This window comes from Epinephelus moara, chromosome 21 (genome assembly GCF_006386435.1).
Source record: "Epinephelus moara isolate mb chromosome 21, YSFRI_EMoa_1.0, whole genome shotgun sequence".
NCBI classification, from domain to species: domain Eukaryota; kingdom Metazoa; phylum Chordata; class Actinopteri; order Perciformes; family Serranidae; genus Epinephelus; species Epinephelus moara.
Genome location: NC_065526.1, coordinates 18,197,843 through 18,217,439, shown reverse-complemented (window position 1 = coordinate 18,217,439; position 19,597 = coordinate 18,197,843). Strand labels below are relative to the sequence as shown.

Genomic DNA, 19,597 nt, shown 5'->3' with positions numbered 1-19,597 from the left:
CTGTTCATAAAACATTCAGGACGCCACAGTTTATTCCACACTACTGAAGCTGCTCCTCTTTGTGGAACCACCGCAGAGTCGGTAATAATTTAGCTTTCAGCAATGCTTGTTGTTGCCGTGGGTAACAGTATGACGTCAATATGTCAACAAGTCGAAAGTATCACAACATGAATTTTTCATGTCATTTTATAATTCTTACCGGTATTATCGTGAACGAGATGATATGGCACACCCCTAATTTGTACAATGAACTGTTGTACATTTCAGCACAAACTACCAAAAACATAACTGCACAGCTCTTTCATTTTAATTAAGATATATTGCACATATCTTTATATTATTTTTCATTTTTTCTTTATTTATCAATTTTTTTCATTGTTTTATTTTAACTTTATCCTTTCCTACGTTTATGTCTCCTGATTTTTGCAGTATTTGTTTTATTTAATTTCCTCTTGCTGATTTTGCAGCATGTCTCATAAAAAACACAAGCAGATACTGTGACAAAACGATGAGATGACTTACTTATTGGATGTACACTGTACGTTTGTCAAGGTGGTGAAGTTGTTCCTGACGGTCCGAAGGCTGGCTAGAACCTTAAAAAACAAAGACAAAAGAAGAACAGTAGATGAGAAGAAGAGGCTGGGTTACAGTATTCATATATCAGCATAAAAAAGTAAAAAAGAAAAAAAGTTCTGGCAGTCATTTCTCTTGAGGTGGAGAGGATCAGATATATTAAAAATGAGCAGGTGAATTTATTTGACTACATCTGGCAAACTTTAATTCAATATCTGGAGAAGATAACAGTGTAATGCCATTTACAGATTCTTGTTACCACTTTAATATAAGATCCTTCAGTTCTGTTTTGGGTGTCTAGGTTGGGTGTTTCATCTTTTTCTCTTTTTTTTTCTCTATTGTGTTTTTTTTTAATTTTTATATATTCTAAAAAAGAATGGCGTCAGTTTTGTAAATGCACTAATAATATACACAATGATAATTTTATTTTCATATTATTCAAAGTATTGTGATAATGTGATGGCTTCTCAAAAGATACAAAAGTGTTTTCTGTATTTTTAAGTTCTTAAGTAGTCCTATTTGCAGCCAACTGTGCTGACTGTTGTGTCTGAGTGATTTAAAACTGTTAATTAGCAGTGAATTCAGTGGAGTCTGTGCTCATCAGTCACTCTCACCCAAATCAGCACAAGTCAATTCTAAGGAATTCAATTCTGTTAAATTCTGCTTTTTTTGTTTTTGTTTTTCCTCAGTCAGAGAATTTACAAAAGACAAATACTTTACAATTTTAAAACACAACAAAATCAAGTGCTTAAAGGAAAAAAAAGAATAAAAAAAAAAATAAGCCAAGGGAAAACACAAATGCAAACACATAAAAGATAAATAAATAAATAAATAAATACATAAAAACAAAAGAAAACATGTAAGTACAAATCAGTTTCTATAGTACTGCTCTTCGAGGCAGCCCTCTTTATTTATTTTCTTTTCCTGTCTCAAAGTCACACTTTGACCAGTTAGATCCCAGATAAAGAGAAAATAAATAAATAAAATCACAGGAGCAGTGTGTGGGATTTAGTAGCATCTAGTGGTGAGAACTGCAACCTGCTGAAACATCTTCAGTGTGCTTAGCGTGAACCCCCAGTTAGGATTCCTTCGGTGTTCATTGTTAAGGAGGTTTTTACTGGGAGTTATCTGCAGAGGTCTCTTCCTCTTCAAAACAAACAGACCCAGTGATTTTAAACAGAAAAACACTGAATAAAGCCAAAGTTTCCAGATGAAAATTTATAGCGTTCCTTCCCTTTTGGCAGGTTTTCACAGGCATCAGTTGCTGTTACTAAACAGAACCATGAGCACTATAAAACAAGTAAAAGGAATGGTAGTATTCAAGTCAATCCATGTTGACCAAATAATAACAATTTATCTTGGTGCACTCTGAGGCAATATGCCATTTTCTCCATATTTTATTAATAATGTCTGAACAGTCCTTGATCAAGGGAACTTAGAGCTTTTGACACTTACAAGTTATGGCTTGTTTTTTTTACGAGCAGCCAGCAGCGTTGTCAAAAAGGTTCTATCTTAAAGTTTATCTCTTGTGGAATATTGCAAGGGTAAAATGTTGTAGAGTTTCATTGACTATGCTGTAGATTTTCTCTTACATATGTTCAAGATTTCCTCTTAAATATTTTATAGTTTTTCTCTTAAATATGTTGTAGATTTTCTCTTAAATCTTTTGAAGTTTTTCTCTTACATATGTTCAAGATTTCCTCCTAAATATTTTATAGTTTTTCTCTTAAATATGTTGTGGATTTCCTCTTAAATATGTTGTGGATTTTCTCTTTAATATATACTACATTTTCTCTTAAATATGTTGTGGATTTCTCTTAAATATTTTGTAGATTTTCTCCTAAATATGTTGTAGATTTTCTCTTAAAAATGTTGTAGATTTTCTCTTAAATATGTTCAAAATGTTCTCTTAAATATGTTGTAGACGTTCTCTTAAATATTTTGTGGATTTTCTCTTTAACATGTTGTAGAGCTTGTCTTCAATATTATGCAGATTTTTTTCCTCAACATGTAGATTTTCTCTTTAACATGTTGAAGATTTTCTCTTAAATACTATGTAGAGTTTTCCTTAAATATTTTGTAGATTTTGCTGTGAAAATGTTGTAAAGCTGCTGCCTTCATTAGGCTGCAGTCTTTATGAGTGCACCTTATGACCAGCAGCAAAAAGTATCTACTATCCAAGTTTTAATCATCAGATGACATTATGATTGTTTGTAGTTAATTTCTACTGTTATAGAGAAGAACTAAAGAGGAGCAATCCATCTAAGTCAACAGTTGAGATGCTGACCTTGTCATGCCCACTACAGACCACCAGGGGGCAGAGAGGTTTACCATGCCTGACTGACTGACTGACTGACTGACTGAGTGAGTTACTTTCTGGATCCATGAGGTGCTTCACATCTTAAAAGCCCTCAGTGGAAAAATGTGTTTGCCAAAAAAAGCTTTCTAGCAAAACATCATTAAGATGACTTTGATGCTCTTCAGAGCAGATTTATTGAGTTGTATTAAGCTCTTACCTGAGCAAATGGAGTCACAATCAAGTCCTCTCCGTGCCTGAAATCAGATGGGATGTGAAACTGTTACAGACTGTTGAACATAGTGGATTTGAAACAACAGCAGGTTTCATTCTAACTTACAGTTCTCCAACGATGGAAGAGTTTCGAGACAAGGACTTCGGCGATAGCTCGTAGTCACTATCAGAGCGGTACAGGAAAGACTCCCGGCGCTGGCCGTGGCTCGCCAGGTTGGGATGTAGAACCAGACCCGAACCTGGGGAGGCCTGCAGGTCTGAAGGACTGCAGCACAACGATGGACCATTTTCCCCTTCAAAGCTGAGAGAAGAGAGAGATAAACAACAGTTATCAGTCAAATAAGAAAAGAGCTGAAAAAATGCAATGATTCAGTGATCAGTGATCCAATATCATTGATGCAAAGTGAATACAGCCCTGTGAGGCAAATTGTGATTTGTGATATTGGGCTTTATAAATAAAATTGATTGATTGATTGATTGACCTATGCCATCATCTTCCTTTGTTCTAAAATCCCCATGGCACATTTGTGAAATCAGTAGTGTGGAAATATTTTGGAATTTGGAGAAAAGACGGGTCAACAGACAAAGCACATCATATGTAAACAATGCTGTTATAAGATAAAATAGTCAGGAAACATGACAAACTTATCGTATCTCTTGCTGCAGCAACATTATGTTACGTGAAAAAAGTATAAATAATACATGTAATTTGTTTAAGTCCCCATGAAATGAAAAGTAAATTTAATCCTGTGTCTCTTTGTTAAGTAAGACATTTTTACATAAAACATCCCTGACTTTCCTCTTCCTGTAAAACGGTTTCAAATGTTTTAAGACTTATCCTGCACTCAGGGGCATTCATCCAATCAAATGAGACTTTGGGCGACAAGCTAGCGACAATGGTCACATAAAACCACAGTTCACTGTTCGTGGGTTGTAGCAGCTAACAGAGGACTCTGGAGAGAGACAGGAAGAGATGTGTGTTTGGATCAGTGGGAAAAACCCTTTGTTTTAGTTTCCAAAACAATGTGGCCGAGGTCTAATTGATCAGTTCCTTGTTCTCTTGATCTAACAGCGAGGGAAGTGAGAGTGGAGCCAACAGTCCGGTTCTGCTTGGCAGCAGACTTTACTGAAGCTCCGTATTGCGCTGAACTGTAGGACAAACTTTGAGCAGGAGAAATGTCCGCTTACTGCTAGGCTTATCTATGCCAGGGGTTTTCAAACTTGTGTCCGAGGCACACCAAAGGGCAAGCCAAAATCTCAGGGCACACCTGTGTTTATATCCGTGCACAACAGCTTCCATAACGTGTGCTCTCATGAAATAAGACGGGTAGTTTTCATGATACTGTCTACTGTTTTATTTTTCCCTCTTTCTTTCGGTGGAAGGTCATCTGTGCTGGTGCTTTGTTCTAATTTGCTCCGTACAATAAGCGACCCATCGTCCCACTCACAGCTTTCTCCTTTTAAATGTTATCCCTCACACTGGCTGCCAATCAGGACTTTTGATGTGTCACACACTTAAAAATTCCTATGCACGAACCTTGACAAATAGGTTCCCTATGAAGGTTTTTTGAATTAAATTAAATTTTTAGCCAGAGTTTGCCTCTTTATTAGGAAATGGGTGCGCACAACATACTGATACAGTTTTTCTGTTGGCCCAGTGGGATATTGCAGCAATAATGTGTGGTTAATCTCACGGCACAACAGGATGGGCATCACAGCACAACATTTGAGAACCACTACTATGTTATTACTGATCCAAATTTTATACTTGTTTATGTTAAATGTTAAATGTTCCCATTGTTAAGGTGTTTTATGTGTGTCAAATTAAAGGAAACAGTTGATCATTTTTTACATGGTTTATGTGTTTTTTTTATGGCCAAAAAGCACAAAACAAAGAGGTGGCAGCTTTTTCTGAGATCAATTGTGTTAAATGGACAAATGCTATGGTCTCATATTAATCACAGGCACCTGAATTGAATCAAACTGAATTAATATCGTAGCAGACTTTGTGATATCAGCAAATATATCGTCAAAAGAATCGATAAAATATTGTGTATAGGGTTGAGCCCAAGCAGCAACCTCCAGGGATGACGAGTGAAGCCAATGCGGAAGTGCCAAAAACTGCAGTTCGTTGAATGGCCACTTGAGGCAGGCTCCAAAAGCGAGTCAATCCCCATAGACCCCCATGTTAAAATGCTCAACTTTACAGCAGAAATAAACATATTTACAGCCTGGTCAAAAACACCACAGGGCTAGCCAATGTAGCATAGCTTGTTAGCCTTAGCTAACTTAGCAGATTCAAGCGAGGTGGGCGTGTTTAAGCAACCAGGCTTCATTTGGCCCGCCTCTTTGCCCATTTTTGATTAGCCGGGAGTTGGGCGGAGTCAGGCACTGCCAAGATGGCGACGGCCAGAGCCGCCTACTTTGAGCTTCAAACCCGCTCCCCAGAAACCAATGGGTGACGTCACGGTGACTACGTCCATATTTTTAATACAGTCTATGGTTGAGCCTAATCCGGTACAGATAATGTACTCATTACGAGTGTGAGTCAAACGTGTCAATATCTGTACTAGTGATGAAGGAAAATCCTCATTTGGGCAGCTGTGTTTAATCTGTTGTGATAAAAAGCAGATCTGAAGCTCAATTCTGAGGCTGTTTTGTAAATACTTCTCTCATAGGTAATAAACATTGCAACTTCTGATTAATCCATATAAATTTCAGTCTTAAAATAACTTCCAATTACATCCGCCCACTGTCACTTTAAACCACACCCACTTCTGGTATAGAACTGAACAGACACAGATGCAGATCATGGAGTAACCGCTCATCCCTAATAATATAGTTATGAAATAAGTGATTTAAACCCCTCGTGTTCAGATAGCACGTCTATTACTAAATCAGATAAATGGTTCTTGGGTCATTTCAGAATCATAAATCTGATCAATCATCAATCTAATCATTTACATTGACTATCCAACCATCATCATCATCATCATCGTGTACTGAGCACTTTCAATAAGCTGCCACTAAGTACCGTCTTGCGCAACATGTCCACAAATCCCATCCAGGAAAGAGATGGTTGCATAAACCCTAAAATGATTACTCACCCACCCATCCATGGCCTAAAAACCAAAACTATTGTGCTCATTAAATAAGTATGCTTTGCTGGTCAGTGAGAGGAGGGGTTGTTTTATTGTAAACTGCTGTTGTGCTCTGCTCTGTCTCACCGGGATACCGTCCACAACAGCTCCGCTCATTCATCCCACATTCAGGAGCAACAAACAAGCGGAGAGAAATCGGCTCCTTATGCTGTCATGTCAGGCATATTCTCGTCTTATTTTTTATTTATTTATTTTTTTATAGTGACAGATACACTCAACCATATCCATCTGTATCTACCTGCTCAGGGAGTTCAGTAGTTTAATCTGGTGCAAGCATCTCATCTCAGTGCCTGAGATTAATGTTTCAGTGCATGGTCCCTGACAGATAAATCTAATTAGAATAAAATAAAAAAAATAAAAGTCTAAAGCACCATATAATCAAATTGTTTAAAGCCAAAACTAATTTTCAATCCTTGATCTCCTCGTCCTCCTCCTCCTCCTCATCCTCCTCATCCTCCTCTCCTGGCCATGAAAAGATACATATACAGTCCAATAGGATGGTAAATGGTAAATGGACTGCACTTGTATTGTGCCTTTCAAGTCTTCTGACCACTCAAAGCACTTTTACACTACTGAGTCACATTCACCCACACACACTGGTGGCTGAGGCTGCCATACAAGGTGCCACCTGGTGCTCAGTGACCATTCATACACACTCACACACTGATGGAACAGCCATCAGGAGCAATTTAGGGATCAGTATCTTGCCCGAGGATACGACGACAAAGACATGCAGGTTAATTGGTGACTCTAAATTGTCTGTAGATGTGAATGTGAGTGTGAATGGTTGTCTGTCTCTATGTGCCAGCCCTGTGATAGTCTGGTGACCTGTCCAGGGTGTACCCTGCCTCTAGCCCAATTTTAGCTGGGATAGGCTCCAGCCCCCCTGTGACCCTCAAGAGGATAAGTGGTTACGGAAATGAATGAATGAATCATCAGTAATATGGATTTAAAGGGGTAGTTCAGATTTTCTGAAGTGTGGTTGTATGAGGTACTACATACTATTCACATAGAGATGGCAGTCACAGATGCTAAGTGATGTCCTGCTGTGGATGGGGGCAGCAGCAAAACACATTTTAGCCACCTAAAAAAAAAAAATCAGCAACAGTTAAAGTGTACGCTATATTGAGATTATTTTTTACCACTTTACCTTTTCGTCCCATTAATGGCTTCAGTTCTATGTATATGGTCTTGTCAAAGCCACCAGACTCCATTGACAAAAACAGTAATTTTGGCTCTCTGAACACAGGAGCAGCTGGTCTACCGCTGCCTCGATCAGTTAGCTAGTGTTATTGTGTGACTTGAATGAATCCAAACTAACCTACTTAAACACCAAAGTGTAGACCAGCAGCTCCTGTGTTCAGTGATGTTAAATCTATGTTTTTCTCAATGGGGTAAGGTAAAACAGTATAAGTATTCTCAGTATAGCAGCTACTTAAACTGATAATGGGTTTTTTTGGTGGCCAAAATACACTCAGCCCCACTTCAAAAAGTCTGAACTATCCTCTTAATGACCATGCGGGTAAAAACAACTATTAGAAGAGCCAGAACAGTCTGGGAAGTTTCGAAAATTACATCTCTTTACAGTAATGCAAACTGGAGCCTATCCTAGCTGACACTGGGCGAGAGGCGGGGTACACCCTGGACAGACAACCATTCACATTCACATTCACACCTACGGACAATTTACCAGTCACCAGTTAACCTGCATGTCTTTGGACTGTGGGAGGAAGCTGGAGTACCTGGAGAAAACCCACGCTGACACAGGGAGAACATGCAAACTCCTCCACCTCACCGTGCTGCCTGAATGCTTATAATTCTCTATTCTTTACATCGAAGCAACTGTAACAAATCACAACACAGGTAGGAACACTCAGAGCAAAATCAAACCAACATGCAGCCAATCTGATACAAACTGTCAGTGTTTTGTGTAAACATCATGCAAACATGTACAGTCCATCTACCCAGCATGTTTACTGGAGCCACAGTGAAACCACCACAGATGAACAGACGGACATAATCTGTCTGTGCTCCTCGTGGAGTGAGTGCAGGAGGAGAGGACGAGCTATTGTGTAACCAGATGATCAGGTCAGATGGACCGGAGTTAGAGGAAAAGGTCAGAGTATCAATGCCCTGCAGGAACGGCAGATGCCACACCGAGTTCAGCTTCGATAACATAAGACACATTTATATTTTATTTTGTAGTCTAGTTGCAGTAGACAAGTGTAAACAATCACAGTGAATATTTTTCACAAACACACTCAGCTGCTCTAAAATCTCTCTTGTAATGGACCGACTGTCCCAAAGGTCACTTCACCATTTGCCCCACATTTACCCCCCCGGCCAGCCTGTCATTTCTGCGACATGTGGGATTAACCAGGCACATATCCCACTGAGACGCTCTCAGTCCCACACCTCTGCCAGTAAAGCTCAGATTAATGTGAAATGTGCAAACTCTGATTACGCACAGGCAGAGCAATAAACGTCATCTGTGTTTGCGTCATCCAAATCCCAACTTCATACACACGTTTACAACATGCTTTAACCACAGCGATCTCGTCTCTTAATCTGACATGAGCAGGAAATCGCAGAGTGACAACGATGCTTCATTTCTGTAGATCCAAGACTATAAAGCTCACAGCAACAATAAAATAATACAACACACTTTTTCTTTGCTTTTTGGCAACAATTTCTTTTGACAATGCACCGTAAAGTTTGAATTTCACACTGCAATCCACCAATGATGCAATCATTCGAAAACAGAAACATGTAGAGAGAAAAGAAAGGCTAAAAAATACTCAGAGACTTTCTAGATTAACAATTTAGCTCAATAACATACAAAAAAGAGAGAGAAATATTTCAAAGACTAAAGAATCACCTGGGAGCTGAGAGGTGTGCTTTGCTGACCACCTCCTCGCTGAAGTCAAAGTGCCCAACCCTGCACCTTGGGGACCTCCGTGGCATTCTTCTCTCCCTTCCACCTTACTCCCTTTCTCTTCAGGCAATAAAAAGCACTGATTCTGTGGCTGCTCAGTCATACACACACACATACACATACACTGACAGACCCCCTTTCTGTGCAGTAACAGGCCACGTGCTGGACTAACGAAGGCTTGGCAGACGCTAACAGGCAGATCTGGGCTGGAACACTCGCGGTTGCTCTGTTTATCTGACCGCCTGTCCTTTTCCCCTCTATATTAAACCACTGCAGATTAGTCAGTGCGTTCATCATCCCACCCGCCCTTTGCTTGGATACCTACACTGTGACGTCCTATCAAAGCACATGCAGTAGAGTTTACAATATAAACAGAGACATTGAAGTGGAAATTCCTGATTTTCAAAAAAAAAAGAAGAAGAAAAATGTTATTCATGTGCATATGGTGTAATAATAAGTATTAATGAGTAAACGGGTTATTTACCAGGGAGCAAAATCATCTGTTTGCACTAAAGCTGCAATGATTAATCGATTAGTAGTCAACTATTAAATCAATCGCCAACCTTTGCCATCAGGGTCTCTCGGCTTCTGAACGAATCAGTGACTTCTTTTAAATTACTTCTTAAAACCCTTCTAACCCGATTTTATGTGATTTTGTCTTTAAATTTATTTTATTTCCTTTTTAATTTGTTGTGTTTTTGCTTTTACATTTGCATTTTTCATGCTCTTGTTTTAACTTTATCCTGACTCTTCCTTAGTTTTATATTTAACTAATTTGATGGTCAATTAATCCATTTGACATTAAGTTTAAATTCTCTGATTCCAGCTTCTTAAATGTGAGTTTTTTATGGTTTATTTTCCCCTCTGAGACAGTAAACTGAATATTTTTGGGTTGTGGACAAAACAAGATGCGTGAGCTCATCATCTTTGGCTTTGGGAAAAACTAAATGACTTTTTTTCACCATTTTCAGACATGTTTAGACCAAACAAATAATGGTTTGATAGGGAAAATCACTGACAGATTAGTCAACAATGAAAATGATCCTTCGGTGCACAGCCTCTTGCTTTAAGGTCATGTCACAGCTATTTGAAATCACTGTCAATCACAATAATGCACATTTTCAGGCAACAAATTGACCTTTTCAACTTTGCAAGGCACTGTGAAAATGATTAAGCCAATTATCTTATAGTTTATGTTCCTCTGTAAATGCACAAGTTAAAGGAGGTAAAGAAATTTAATTTCACCAGAGTTGTATCTTGTATGATTTCATGGGACAAACTGACTGATAAGACTTAATATTGATTCTGATTGTATGAAGCGACCCAATACTCATTTTCCACAGTATCAATACTCCAGTACCAGCTGTGCTTTCTCACCCTCTCTTATTGTTAATGTTTACTACAGTCATTCTGCTGTTCTCTGCTACTGATTATAAAAAGAATGTTGTAAAGGAAGCACATCTATCTTTAAATAAATAGTACTGACTAATGGTATTTTTAAGGTATTGTACTGAAGTAAGAAATACAAATATCATGACAACACCCACTGTGAACACAGGAGAATACTGTGCGACTGCAACTCACTGCTGTAAAATGTGATTTTTTTTTTATCTAGGTAGAAGAGCAGGGGTGAGATGGTCAGAGGAGGGACTGTTGGTAGGGTAGAGGTGTGTGGGACAAGGTTCCCAACATGCTGGCAAGCAACATTACAGTCAAACATGATGAGCAAAAACATGTGAAGAGATGTGATAATCATCCTGTTAAGGAGTAGAAGAGTCTGACTGTAAGCATTTCAGATTTCAGTGGTAAATATTTTAGTTTTGGACGGACAGGACTTCACTTTTCAGACTGCTATTCTTACAAAATGACCTAATAATACAACAAAAGCGCACTCAGAGTGCGACTGCATTATTGCTGTGATGCGGCCACTTGAGCTGACTGAGGCCACTCTAGACAATTCTCGTGTTTCCAGCAGAAGCATCACAGTATGACTCAGAAGATATGTTGAGGATGAATGTATTTTTGATGACTAAAAACACAGCCACAAATCTTTGATCCATGTTGTTCATAACTGGACTTTTAATGATATAAACTGTCAGTAGGCTACAGCACAACAAAGTAGGAAATAACAACAACGAGCACAATTAATTGCCTTTGTCTCTGAAATGTTCCATGTAAATAAACTTGCCTTGCCCCAAACAACTAAAAAGAAAACTGCCTACGTAGTTACTTAGAGTAGGAGCATAAATATCAAGGAAAAATGACCAAATTAATAAAATCTGTAAGTCAAATGCTTCGCTTATGAAACGCTCCCAATGTGGTGCAACACTGCAACGGTTGAGACAAAACTGGGTCACAGCTGGAAAGTGTTGCAGCTGTGCCTCCTGGCTCCAAGATGGCGGCAACAATAAAAAGATAAAAAACAAATTTAAAAAATCTTGTGTCGTGCCTAACTTTAGTGGATCATAGATGCTCCAGGTCTAACTGAAGCCTTTCTCTTGGACGTCAGTTTTTGAGCCATGACAAGGCAAAAATGTGGTTTTCTTTATTTTCACAATGAATGAATATTACATACATCGAAAATCATTGGATTCCATGTCTCCATCTGCTGGTAAGAGCATGCATAGTCTGACGTTAATTCCGCTACAGGAGAGACTTGATGGTCACTTAGGTGAGGAATTAGGTCAATTAGGTGGGGTAAAAGTGTATATATCGGTAATTGGTTATCGGTTATCAGCCAAATGATTTGGTACTTGACGATATTGTGCATCCCTAACAGACTGTTGTTTTTAGCCGAGCCAACTTGCACTTCCTACCAGCTGATTAAGAGGAATGAGGAGTCAGCAGTCAGTGAAGATATAAAACAGGTTTTCACCAATTATGAATCAACTCAACCACAAGAGGTCCTTGACCATACAGTCATAAATGTGCACACTAAATATGAGGCTGACTGGTCCAGTAGTTTGCAAGATTAGCTGCAGGGACACAAATACACACACTCACACACAACCAAATGCATGATCCCCTCCAGGATTACGCCCAGTATGCACTGTGTGATTTTGGGCGACGTGAAAGAAACATGGTGATATCTTTGGTCGTGGCTCTAAAACAGTGGTCCTACATTGCACAGTGACAGAGGTTCAAAGGTGGCCGTTGTCATGGTCTTACGATCAAAGACAGCCTTGGATAAAATTCTGACAGTGTCTGAAATTTGGTAACGACATTCTCACAACTTCTCACACTTGGTATGGGAAGCTTTTGTACGTCGTAGCCTGCGATTCAGTCAGCGCTGTCATCGTACAGTCTGCATACATCAAACTCAATGTCGTACCCGAGTTTATTAGCTCCATGTCGCACAGTTTCGCTTGCATGTAACGTATAAGATTGCTAAATCTCACAGTGTGTAGGAGGCTTTACACCTAGCAGAGAAAATGACCTAAAATAACATCATGTTCTAGTTCTGGCAGAAGACAATATAATATCAGTAAAATCCATTGTTAATTCAACAGTATGCCAGTGTTTATATATTGTACCTTCACATCAGTACAGTTCATTTAGCACTAGAGGCAACTCAATAGGCTGAAAGCAACCCTGAATCTGTGACTGGGTGACACTGAGAAGAACCAGAGCCTCCCATTATCATCTGAGTGCAAACACAGGGAAAAAGAAACAGACTGGTTTTATTAACAGAGACCACTGCTGCATAAATATATATACTTTTAAAAACACTGTCTCTAGAGAATAAAGGCATATCTTCTACTAAACTAAATAATCATCATGAGCACTGATGATGAGCATTTATTCACGCACGAGTCACAGAAGACATTTCTCTTGAGCCGAGCACATACCAGAGGAAAAACACTTGGCACTCTGCTCTGATCAGCTCGTACTTTTCACGGTTTCAACAATACAGACATTTTATGATGAAATCATGTCATCATCTTTCACACATTTCAACACAGAGACAAGTAGCACTGTAACAGCTCATGCCTCGACAGCAGCATCAGACTCTGGACAAGATTTTGTCTCAAAAAGAAATACATTCAAACTATTATAATTCTACTGCTGATACGTCTGTGTTCTCTGTGCAGCATCTATTGTGTATCTGTTTATCCTGAGATCTCTTCTCCCTTTCTTTCTTTTTTGAGTTCATTACGCAAATCGAGGCTCTAAGAACGGAGCGTGTTGTACAGATTGTAAAGCCGTCTGAGACAAACATGACTTTGACTCTATAAATAAACTTGACTGGACTCTAGATGTGCTGGGAAACTGCGGCCAGTTATCATCGCCAGACTCTTTGTGTTATTGGCAATGTCTATTTTCAGTGTTTTTACATGCCAATTAATCTCTTTGATTAGTAACTCCCCTGGACTCCAACACACCCTGGAGCAGGGACATTTTTGGCAACTTGAGATAAACTACTGCTAAATAAGGGTCTGTGCGAGCTAATAAATAAATCCCATAAACCATGCACCTGCTGTCGCTCTCTAAAACACGATAAATAAATAAATAAATAAAGTTGATAGAGACAAACAGAGAAAGAAATGGAGAGCTATTGCTTCACTCGGTCTCTCCCTCTCACACAAACACACCAGGGTCATTCGATGGAAACTGTTCAGACTGGACCTTGGGTTTCTGCAGTAAAGCATCTAATGCAAGCTCAGGCACAATATTCTTCTTTTTACCCATTATATTCAGATATCAGGCTGTGACAGGGAGGAAAGATTCAACGTAATATGGCCAGAATCCTCTGTGGTCAAAGCTAACACCACACTTAGCATGCAACTAAATGGAAAAACTCCAAATACATTATAGAAATTTCATAGATAGAGATGGACAGAGAGGGTTTTGCATCCCAATACGCATACTACCATACTATTTATCATGAGAGAAGACTCTGTATGTCCCAATACAGTCAAATGCAGTGTGCCGAAAACTGCTACTGCTGCATCTGATTGGATTTTGCAGTTTGCAGGCCAGCATGCTTTCCTGGCTACTCTGACCCACAATCCTCTGCGCAACGAAAGATGCGTCACATCGACTGAGCCGCAAACAGATGACGGCTTGACAGCTCGTTGACAGCTGTCAGAGGTTGCAGTGATGGATGACAGCACATTCAAGTAATTGATGACCAGTTGAATACTAATAATAGGAATATTTTGCATTAATTTTGCGAGTATAATATGTGAGAATCTACAATATATGAAGGTATAACTTAAGTTAAACTACATACACTGTAAAGTAACAGCAGCAGAGCTCTCTGGGTTGACCTCAGTCTCTGGAGAGTTTGGGGAATGGTGTTTTATTCCATCTCCAAGGTAATAAAATATGAGCAAGAGGGTCAAATTTTAGGGCGTAGTGTGCCCCAATTGTTTGCACACCGCATGTTACAGCACATACTTTGTAGGGGCAGCTGCAGTACCTATAAAAACTTAAGGAAAAAGTATGTGATTAAGAACGTAGCCCTTGTCTTCTTCAAACTCTTAAATGGTGTCATTTGTTCTTAGTGATGTCACTTAAAGGAACAGTACAGTGTTTTGATACAGATATTCTAAAATGTAAATTCCATTCACGGGGCCGAGCAGCGTCGTCTCGTCTGCCTCCATCATGTGACAGAGCCACTGTGGCCTTCAATGATACACCAGGTTTAAGGACACCATGGAACACAATTTATCAACATTCATTTTTTGACGCGTTATTTTGACAGCCCTACTTTTAATACAACAGGACCAGTGAGATCTGCATTTGCATTTCTCACAGTCCCTGAAACAACATGGCACTACCTTGTGTGCAATTTGAGCAAAGGAATTAACATTTGCCTATATTAATATAGAAAAAAAAAACGTAACATAAAACATAAATGAAAGTGCTTACAGGATTCCGCAGGTAAACAAATTAAGAAAGTAAAAATTGTAATTCAACATTGGCAATGTTTTTGAGTATTGATACAGCGGTAGTGAATCAAAATTTTCTGACAGCCCTAAAACGGGCAGGAGAAAATGGTTACTGTTTAACGGAAAACAGTTAAAAATGTAAAACTTGTCATTTTATTTTTAATTTTATTTTACTTTTTGCTCATAAGAACACTTCAATTAGTGCCTCCAGCCATTAAAAACAATATTGACAGTTACAGTGTCCTGCTTAAAAGTTGGGGACTCATCTTGACAGTTTTCATGATATGACTCCCAAACCAAATTCTTACCAGGTATGTGCTACAGTGAAGCGCCTGTATCGACGGAGATGCTTGTTCACAACCTGCTTGCGAAAGCGTCTCGGTGAGCTGTGTGGCGAGAGTTTCTGGCCAGGATTAACAGCAACAGCGGCAGCACTGCACGAGTCTGCCTGGTCCGACCTGAGCACCCTGTTCTCTCCGCTGGCTTCCATTAGCGCAGCTTTACGACCAAGTCTGAGGCAAGAAGGGTGGCGGCTCTTTCCTAGTGTTTAAAAAGCTGCGGCCTTCAAAAGAAACTATTGAAATCACACTGTTTGTAAAACTATCAGAGCCCTTTCTCAATGGTTTTAAGATAAAAAAAAAAGATTGAAGAAAAGATATGTCGTTCCATGAGATCAAATTCACAACACTGTGCCGACAAATATTCACTCCAATGCTCAGCAGAATAACTCTGACTTTATGATTAATCTGATTGGTAGATACCTCTCGGACATCCCTCTGCAGTATGCATAATGCAAATCCAAAACATCATCAAGAAGCTGATTGGCTAATCCATAACAGCTGGAAAACAACACTAAAACTCGCGGAGCATCCACAGTGATGTGCAATAAGCAGAGCAAAAGTTTTCCAGCTCCTGACCTTTAATCCAGATAAATGCAACTCGAACTTTTAAAAAGCAGTGGAGCAGAGTACGAGAGCTGTAGAGATGAAAGAGACGGACAATACATCCCACAGAGAGCCCATAATCATCTGTAGTTTAGAGAGGTGAGTCACAGAGGTTCAAAGAAACACAGTGCATGCTGCAAATTACTATTTAATTTAGTAAAATGGTGTCTATGACAAAAACTCCCTTTTATACATATTGCCTGCATTAATGTTACCAAGAAACAGCAGCTCACTGTATTCAGCCTCAGAAGTAGCCACAACAATAACAGAGTCTGCGATTAGATGACTGCCAAATTATTTCTCTGCCATCTGACGCCTCAGAAACAAGCAACATTTGTGTTCTTCTACAGGGCGCAGGGGTTACAGTGAAGACTGTACGAAACAACTAGAAGGTGCTGAAAACACTGTGGTGTACCAAAATAAAAATATAAATGTCACTGCCAGCTTCGCTGCTAATTTGCAAATCTAATGTCAAAAGCAGACGGGAGGAAGAAAAACACACCAGCTTCCCACTGATAGAAACACACAACTTGTCCTGAAGATTCTGCTCCGGCAAAAATACAAAATAACAATTTTACATAGTCCCCAGAGAAAAACAAAAAGCTGAGAGCAACATAAAAATAAGAAATGACCCTCAAGATTTATAATTCTCCTCAGGCAACATATATATAATATGAATTATATTTGAGTAGTTTTCTTCAGCTGGATACAAAGAAAACTGAGGAAATTATTTTTTGATTTGAGACCAAACAGGAGGACACACCAACGAGTAGCTTTTAATCGTGACTGACTCATTGTCCAATGCACAACAGAAGTAAACAGTTGTAGATGGCAGATCGCATTGATTACCTGCGAACCTTATTACAGATATACCGTAAAACTTCAACTAATAGCCGGGGCTATTACTTGCGTAAACCACTGAAATCAACAGACCTATATTTGGGACAGGCCTTTAATTCCTTTCACACAAAACTGTTGCTCCGCAAAGATGGGAAATACAATCAAATAGTTTATTTAAACCAATATGAATATTACTTGTATAAAAATTAGGCTTCAGATAATATATCAATTATGAATTGTTCATTTGATCTAGCTCCGACAGACAGCGCAACAGAGAGAGTGAGTTACGGCACCCAGCATACTGACACAACACCACTTTATCCTGTTAAAACAATGCTCACAACTTGGATTATTTCTATGAAAATCCGTTTTGGTTCTTTTGATCTGAGGACCCTTACAGACGAAAGGAATATGAATAACTTACAGGGTAATCAAGGAATGGACACATAATTTGAGGTAGCCAACAACCTGGTTTTATACATCTGAGGAACTTCTGTAAAAAATAAATAAATAAAAAAATAAAAAAAAAGAGCTGCTTGGCAACCAGACCAGGTGTCTAAGGACACATTCACACTGGTGCTATTTGGTCCGCTTTAAATGAACCCTGGTCTGCTTCCACGGATAGTTCGGTTCGTTTGGAGTGGTGTGAACGCTCATTCTAACTCACAAACAACCAAACTAGCAAACCCCGGTCTGCTTGAAAATTGGGGGTCTCAGTTCACTTGCAAGTGAACCCTGGTGCGGTTCGCTTACAGTGGGGAATGCAAACGGACTATCCAGCGAACCAAAGAGAGGAAGTGACGTAGAGCGCAGTGCATTTTGGGTAGAAAAAAACAAAGCCAACAGCGCAAACCGCTTGATGCCTCGCCTGCTGCTCATACTGGGCAGCTTCTTGTGAAAAAACAATTAGGTTTGAACACTGAAGTAAAAACAGAAACCCCAAGACTGCATAAATTTGGTGTTGCTCTGTTGTTTTTGTGGTGACCAAGCCGACTGAAAACGATGGATTTCCGTTTTCGGTCCTGGCCAATCAATAAGTCGGATTTTCTTCTTCCTCATGCTTTTTTTCTTCCTGGTCAGTTGTTTCGGGCAATACCGCCCCCAAATGAGCAGCTTTTGTAACTGCGTGACGTTGTCCAGGCCGTTTGGTCCGCTTTAAAAAGTGCAGTGTGAAAGTGAACCGAACCAAATGGACTGGGCATTTCATTGGGACTAGGCTTTTAATTAAAGTTTTATTTGGTATTTGTTTTTATTCAAAAACAAGCATGGACCAACCATCAATGAGACCACCGAATGATCTTTTATTCCGCTCACTAATGAGCGGAATGTTTCCACATTTCAATATAAGGAGAGCCTGCTGTTTTTTTGGTTCCAGCTGGGAACCAACTTTTTGGGTTCTGAAGCAATTTATTTTTGGTAGAAATGCTACAATAAATTCGGTGTGGGAACCAGAACCTGTTCCATGTTGGTGGAAAAACGGTGAGTGTAACACCACTTTCTGAGTCCTGAGTGGTGAGGAAAGGGCGGGAAATCCTCAGTGATGTGTCACACATGTGTTGTTACCATCAGGACAGAGGTGCAGGGACCCACCTGCCCAGAGATCCTTCATACCTTCCAGTATAGCTCTGATGAACACATGTGGATGATATGAGGTGTGTCACCTCCAGTGTGTTATACTTAATTCTTCATTGTTGGTGTCTGGTTTTAAATGTTGTGTCTTTTTGTTGTGGTTGTAGTTGTCTGACAGTTGCCATGGATACAAAGAGAGTTTCCAGAAGGACAAATAAACGAGCTAATCAATAGATTCATAGATCACTTGATGATGGTCCTTTGTTTTTCTTACCTGTCAGGGTCAGCCTGTGTGATGTCGATGCGGGGCAGAGAGACAATGGGCAGACTCGTGGGTCTGGTTCGGGTCACTGGATCTTCTTCAGGAGTTAGCGACCTGCCCCTGTCCCTCTCCTTTTCCGCCTGTCGCCATGACAACGGCGGCAGCTGCAGGTTGCCAGAGAACCGCCTGTGGACTTTGCACACCTCGACGCCAAGCGTGCTGCCTGCGGGGAACTGTGCTGTGGGAGGCTCCTTATTCTCCTGAGGGTGAAAAAAAGAAGACAAAAATGACAATTTCATGGGGTTAGCTTTCCATGAAATTGGCTCATAATAATCCCTCCGGAGAGGATCTGTGGTGAATAAACATGAAGAAAATATGGGTGAAATGTTTTTGTTAAAGCCACAAGATTGAACGGAAACACAGATTCCCATAAAGGAAATCATATTTAACATATTTAACAAAGCAGGAGCCAAATGTTACAGCAATAACAAGGGAAATTAATAAAAAGAAAACCAAGAAATAAGTAATGCATGATGTAAAGAGCTGTGGATAAAAAAGGAGAGATTCATGAGACCAATTTATCGCACATAAACATGACTGTTTTACAGCCACTCAAAGATGTGCAAATGTTTAAACTCTAACTAAACAATCTGCCTGTCCTGCACATATCTCTGATTTAACACAGTGCTGTACTGTATACATGTCTTTATGCTCCTCGCAGCGTAGAGGAAAAATTAACCATTTGATCAAAGCCCATGTCAGTCCCCTGACATCTGAGCTGCCAGTCGATATGTTTATTAAGCAGCGCTGGATATACAGTGTATGTTTAATGTGTCTGGTTGAGTGTGAAGGTTCCAGGAAGGAGCCCTTGGTGCTTCACTGTAATGAC

At 39.6% G+C, this 19,597-nt stretch overlaps 1 protein-coding gene across 2 annotated transcripts in view; it reads right to left on the bottom strand.

The window, feature by feature from the left end:
* The window catches only part of LOC126383016 (cAMP-specific 3',5'-cyclic phosphodiesterase 4B-like), a 98,080-nt gene that overhangs the window by 38,435 nt on the left and 40,048 nt on the right, over positions 1–19,597 (bottom strand). Inside the window, exons 4-7 of one of the 2 annotated variants that reach the window (XM_050033366.1) lie at positions 18,721–18,968; positions 3,210–3,404; positions 3,090–3,126; positions 523–593 (exon numbers count right to left, since the gene is read on the bottom strand). In XM_050033366.1, the coding sequence (XP_049889323.1) occupies positions 523–593; positions 3,090–3,126; positions 3,210–3,404; positions 18,721–18,968 (551 nt within the window). Of the gene's footprint in view, positions 1–522; positions 594–3,089; positions 3,127–3,209; positions 3,405–9,142; positions 9,284–18,720; positions 18,969–19,597 lie in introns of those variants that run through there. The other variant, XM_050033368.1, reaches the window with a different exon arrangement.